At 44.8% G+C, this 6283-nt stretch overlaps 1 protein-coding gene across 1 annotated transcript in view; it reads right to left on the reverse strand.

Moving 5' to 3' along the window:
- tubgcp4 (tubulin gamma complex component 4) overlaps positions 1–6283 on the reverse strand; it is a 10599-nt gene that overhangs the window by 2979 nt on the left and 1337 nt on the right. The window contains exons 2-12 of the mRNA XM_005746674.2: positions 3379–3507; positions 3160–3282; positions 3033–3086; positions 2902–2958; positions 2534–2613; positions 1348–1549; positions 1106–1271; positions 890–1014; positions 743–793; positions 554–659; positions 152–259 (exon numbers count right to left, since the gene is read on the reverse strand). Coding sequence (XP_005746731.1) covers positions 152–259; positions 554–659; positions 743–793; positions 890–1014; positions 1106–1271; positions 1348–1549; positions 2534–2613; positions 2902–2958; positions 3033–3086; positions 3160–3282; positions 3379–3507 — 1201 coding nt within the window. The remainder of the gene's footprint in view (positions 1–151; positions 260–553; positions 660–742; positions 794–889; positions 1015–1105; positions 1272–1347; positions 1550–2533; positions 2614–2901; positions 2959–3032; positions 3087–3159; positions 3283–3378; positions 3508–6283) is intronic.

Genomic DNA, 6283 nt, shown 5'->3' on the forward strand with positions numbered 1-6283 from the left:
CATACGGCTTTAACCTGATGACAAAGCATGAAGGCTTCATTTGGAAAAACAGTTTCGGCCAGCAGAGGGCGCCACCCGCCACAGGCCGAGTTTTACGACATCAGGAGTGGGGCTCCTAAACAAAGGTTGCACTGTGACCCAGTGAGCCCACCTTTGCCGTCTTTGCCCTGGTAGTCCACGGTGAGGTGCAGCAGAGGCAGGAGGTTGTCATCGTCCAGCAGCACCTTATGAGCTGCCTGCTGGAAGGCTACGTTTACATCTGTGCAAAAGAAATCACATGATATGACGCTGCAAGAGCTTTGACCTTGAGTGTGCTTTTACCTTAATGCTGCTTTATGAGCAGAGACACAGAACCTGCACACATTTCAAGTCATGTGTCTGTTTCTTGCAAATGTTTTGTTTTATCATTAAGATTTTTCTTCTTTTTTTTTGGCATGCAGCACGGCACGAAAGACGTGAACACATCATGACAAACAGCTGCATACTGTGTTTAACTGTGTAACTTACCTGTGAACAAATAAGCAGAGAGGGGAAGCTGTTTGAGAATATTTACCGTGCTCGGTGACAGCCGTCGGAGGAGTCTTCAGCATGTGCTGCGCCAGGTCAATAAAAACCTGGTAGAGCTCTCCGCGACCCAGGAGGTAGAAGTCCTTAATGATCTGGGAACAAAGAAAACACAAACATCAGCACGGTTCATTTCACGCTGATTTATGATGCAGAACCAAGGGCGATGAGGACAAACCTTGAGCTGCTCAAGCAGATCTGCCTCTTCCACCATTAGAGTCCAGAGGTGCTGCAAATCAGTAAGACAGCATGAGGGCTTTGTAAAAGCAGCTCGCTAGTTTTCCTTCTTTAATGCTAAAAATGATGCTGTCCCTGATGAGCTCACCTCTGCCACTGTGCTCCTTATGCGATCGATCAAATTCTCAAAATCCACCAGGCTGAAAAGCGTCTGCTGTTTGAGTCGATGCAGCTCAGCAGCAAACATGTCTTCCTGGTGTTTCAGTATAGAGCCTGAAAATACAAAGGAAACATGTTGGGTTGTTCCAGACACACAAAAAGAAGAGGTCCCACTCCAATAGGTTACAACAGAAGCTCCCAGTACCAGCTCTGGATGGGCTGTGGTTGTGGTTTTCAAACATCTGGACAGATTCTCCCACAAAGAGGATTTTCTCGGCCACTCGGATGGGGATGTAAGAAGGCAGCATCTCTGTGCGCAGGGAGAACTGCTGCAGAGATGGAGCCAGCATGTTCTCCTCCTCGATGAGCCTCTGCACAACAGCGCACACCGACATTAAAAGACACTCGCAGTTCAGCGCTGGATGCACGTCCGTGCGTGCCACTCACCAGGTCCTGTAATTCTCGGAGCTGCTTCCCGCTCAAGCCTCCGAGTCCCAGGTCTTCTTCTTCCTCCTCTTGGTTGGCAGCAGCTCCTCCAGCACTGGGACCCTGCTTCACAAAAAACTCCTCGCTTTGGTCCAGCAGCAGCCCGTGCAGCATCCAAGCTGCCAGCTGCTTGTACATCACACCGTGGCACACGGCCAAAATCCTGCACATTCAAAAAAAACAAAAGGATAGCTGATATCAGTGTTCAATGATAAGAAAGTATAAACATCCTACTGATTCTATGGCACGTGCTGTCATGCAAGACAATGCACATTTATGCACATCCACAAAACGTTATTTTAGAAACAGCAGCAATGGACAACTACACCACGTCCAGTTCTATCCTCACACTGTGTGTTAGTGTTCATCTCTGTGTGTCTTTGGTCTCCCTGAGCCTGCTTCTGCTGCAGATTTCCTCCTGTTAAAAGGGAGTTTTTCTTTTCCACTGTCGCCAAAGTGCTTGCTCATAGGGGGTCATATGATTGTCAGAGTTTCTCTACCTTACAGTATAAAGCACCTGAGGCGTTGGTGCTATATAAATAAAACTAAATTTGACTGAGAAAGAGAAGAATGTGCAGACAGCAGCCACGCCTTAAAGTGTAACATGTTTAGTGTACGTGAGGACATGATTCACAGAATCCTGCTAAACAAACCTGAAGCTGGTGATTGAGACCATAAAGTAACCAGTGAAGTGTTTATGAAGGTGATCCAAAGCACTTCTGCTTCAGCTTTCAGGAACTTGAATCTGTCTTTAACATCAGCTCTACTGTTGCACACATGAACCTTCAAAACGAACGATTATTAGAGGAAGTACTGAACTCACTGTAGAAAACCCTTCAAAGCGTGGCACCATAATACAATCAACACCACAACTAGGCATTAAAAACAGTCCACGGGTTAATGAAGTTCACGTGCTTTGTCCTTTGTAGTTTGGAGCGGTGACAAACTCTCACATGAATAAGCAATCAAAGCACGGGTCGAGGTCACGAGGAATGAGCATCAATGAATTTGAATAGCTCGCTGGGATAAATGAGTTTATGTTTAGCTCATGAAGGAAACACCCACACAGGGTTACACACAGTCTCTGTGGCAGGATAACGTATGTATTATTACGCCAACGCTAAAACTGTGATAAACATAGACTTACTTTTCCAAGGCCATGCGTACCGGAGGTAGCCCCCCACAGCTGTGCTTGTACACCGTCTCCAGGATCTGGCAGCCGTGGATCTAATTCAGCAGACACACGAGGTATTTACAACACGCCAGGCCCTCCTGATGCATTACAGAGCATCTCACTGTACGATGACCAAGCGCTCATCTGAAGGTCCATTTTCATGACGATAACAACACATTTATCTATTCTATTATGGACCATACCATAGGAAACATGCTGGTAGGCTACATTACTAAACAGAGAGAGAAGAGTATTCATTTCTTTGACTTTCAGTGAACAACAGATGCTGGAGAAGTGCTGCTGTCTCTCCTTTATTCAGTAATGATGTGTCTCTGCTTTACCTTCTGTGACTTTATCGTCTCGACCACCACCATCACAGATGGAAACAGCAACTGGAACTAAACAAACACAAACCAAGTCAGCATTAGATTTTAGTTAAGAAGAAAATCTTCATGTGTTTTTTAGTCTTTACCTGATCAAGCTTGTAGTTAACATGGGATATCGTCAGATGTGGATCTCCGAGGAACTGAAACAAACAAGAGAGTGAAATGAGCCTCGTCTCACACGCGGTGCTGTTCTTGGCTCTTTCCTGACTTTACCTCTTGTTCGAGGTCCAGCAGGGCCTGCCTGTAGGGCTGCAGCATGGAGTCCAGCCCCGTGCAGAAAGCCCGCAGGTAAATCCCATGAAGCCCGGTCTGGCTGGGCTGGCTGCTGTGATGCTCCTGCACAGCAGGGACGTATTACTGAACAATGAGACTGTGTCTAAGACGCAGTCAAAAAGAAAAAAAATCATCACGTATAAATGTCTTAGGACTCACTTGTGGATGAACATGTCCCGTGTGTTGTTCTATAAACTCTGTAAAGCGTATATAATCTGAGCCCAGTTTACAGAGTCTGTTGAGGACACTGGTCTCACTGGGGTGAAGGAAGGGCAGGTCCTGGGACACCTGAAGGTGACGTAAAAACAAGTTATGTGTGCCTAAGAAATGCATAAAAGTTAGAATGATGGATTACACCAACGCGCCTCCTTTCCTCTGATTTCAGTCACTATTAATACTGTAAAATGCAACAGTTTCATCCAGACGAGGCTAAATCAGTAAATCGCTTCTCCTTTGTCCTTTAAATGACTTTATATGTAACATTTGTTTGGCAGAAGTTCATGTTTGGACAGACAACACGCCGCTGCCTCTCGAAATAAAGTTGAATCAGAATCAGAGAAACTTTATTTATTGCAGGGCGTTGTCATAGTAACAGACAACAAAGCAATCTTAAAAATAAAGTGCTGATAAAGAGATAAATATATAACCATTTAACATAAAATATAACACTGATACTTCATTTTATGCATGTCTCTTGCTAGTTCTGACGTGTGAGTAATGCAGTAATGTGGTGTGTTTTACTGTTACCGTCATTCCTGCTGTTCTGAGCTCGTAGTTCCCATGGGTTGCCTGTACATACATTATACAGTCTCTGACCATATTTCAGATAAGTGTGCACTACCCCAACATTACACATGAACAATGACAAATAAACAAAATCAATGTACTTCTTTTTAGCAGAACTGAGCCATGACATCATTACTTGCACTATTTTAACCATTTCACGTGTCTGCAGTGAAAACGTTCAGTTGTTGTGACTCAGCACACTGTATGTGCACAGGTCTTACATGTGCAGTGAAGATGACATCATGACATAATCTGCAACTGGTGCGTCGTTCCCGTTTCCTGAAGTGGCTGAAAGTGTTCACTACAGAGTTGCTAGTATTCGATTATTTACTGGATGCTGTGTTTTTGTAATGAGGGCAGCAGAATGCTGCACAGCCTGGCACCGTCACATCAGACCTGTGTGCAGCTTGCATGATGTTTGCATGCATTCCCAATACAGTCAGGCACACATGCAGCCTGGCTGAACACTGTGACTGGGAGCAGTTGCCTCTCTGTGTTACCCCTAATGATTATCTTGTATCTATGAATACACTGAATATTTCAGCCACAACTCACTACCTGGGTTTTTCTTATCAGAGACCCCAGGTACTCTGATAATATGTATCTATATATGAATCTCCAAAAGCTGTTCATCTGGACATTTTCAGTGGGAGAAACGTTTCGTCACCATCCAGGTGACGTCTTCAGTCTCAGCGGACTGCAGGTTTCAATCTTATAAACAGTACATTTGCATAATGACTGAAACCAGCCCACTGAAGGAACAATGGGTTGGGAGGTCAGTTCCTTCATCATGACTATGCAAATTCTCATGACCATTGATCAACAACCACTGATCAATAACCATGAGTACCACTCACAGAGAGTTGGGGAATGGCTGCAATCACAGCATTGTAAGATGGCGAAACGCGGTTATCCTAATTGGGCTTTTATCAAGTCAGCAAAGATGCAGAGAAGAGAAGATCAGACACCAGCGAGGGAGGATAAGAAAGACAGACACAACAACATCCCCTACGTAGCCGGTGCATCAGAGAAACTCAGGAGAGTTTTCTCCAAGTACGACATCCCAGATTACTTCAGACCCAGCAACACACTCAGACCCAAACTGGTTCACCCGAAAGACAAAACTCCTAAACATAAATTTAATAATGTAGTGTATGATGCCAGACCTCTACATAGGAGAGACCAAACAGCCACTTCATAAGCGCATGGCACAACATAGAAGAGCCACCTCCACGGGACAAGACTCAGCTGTTCATCTGCATCTGAAGGTCAAAGGTCACTCTTTCGAGGCCGCCAATGTTCATATTTTGGACAGAGAGGACAGATGGTTTGAAAGAGGAGTGAAAAAGCCATTTATGTCCACTGTGAGCGACCATCTTTGAGCAAAGGCGGGGTTTACGACACCAACTGTCTGCCATCTATAATCCAGTTTTGAGATCTTTCCCAGACACCTTAACACCCACTCACATCCTGGGCCATCTGACCTCAGGAAATCACATGATAGGGTGGGGCCAGGTTTCACAATGAGCTCACCCGAAACCCCTGGCTGATTGTGACCTTGGCTGGTGTGATTAGGTAGAGGATCACAAGGGGGTCCTTTGTCCCTCTCGGAGGAAACTCCCACAGGGCTTTAATCTGGGACTCTCCACCATTTGACCCTAGAACTGAAGAAGCTTTTCTGATGAGAGGTGAAACGTCTTCAAGCAACTTAAAGAAGTCCAGACGCTTTTCTTTCCAAGCTCTTTAGACTACGATGACCTGGATTAGGGCTGGGCCATATTATACCGTTCACGATAATACCGGTATAAAGTTAGGCAACGATAGGAAAATGAAATATCGCGATAGAATATGAGTAAAACGCGCATGCGCAGTGCCTTTGTTTTCATACGCACATGGCCGATTGTTGAGTGAAACAGATGAACCAGAATTGGTTTGTAAAAATGGTGCAACTTCAGTGATGTGGAACTGGTTTGGTGTTTGTCTGTCAGATACACAAAGCACATTTTTTGCAGAACATGCAAGCGGCCGTCGGACTAAGATGCCCTTAAATCTGGGAGTAATCTGGGTCCTAAACTCCGTATGCAAACGAACACTGCAGCATCACCTACAGTTAAAAACTGTCTAAATTCTTTCATCTTTAATAAAACGATCAGCATTGCTGCTTTACCAGGTGTAACTATGAAGTTTAGCTTCCAGGCATCCATGAAAACAAAAGTTATTACATTTAACGGAGTTAGAAGTTAGCAGGAAGCTAGCGGAAGTTAGCTCGCTAGTTTCG

This window comes from Pundamilia nyererei, unplaced genomic scaffold (genome assembly GCF_000239375.1).
Source record: "Pundamilia nyererei isolate P.nyererei 1_Seehausen unplaced genomic scaffold, PunNye1.0 scaffold00181, whole genome shotgun sequence".
NCBI classification, from domain to species: domain Eukaryota; kingdom Metazoa; phylum Chordata; class Actinopteri; order Cichliformes; family Cichlidae; genus Pundamilia; species Pundamilia nyererei.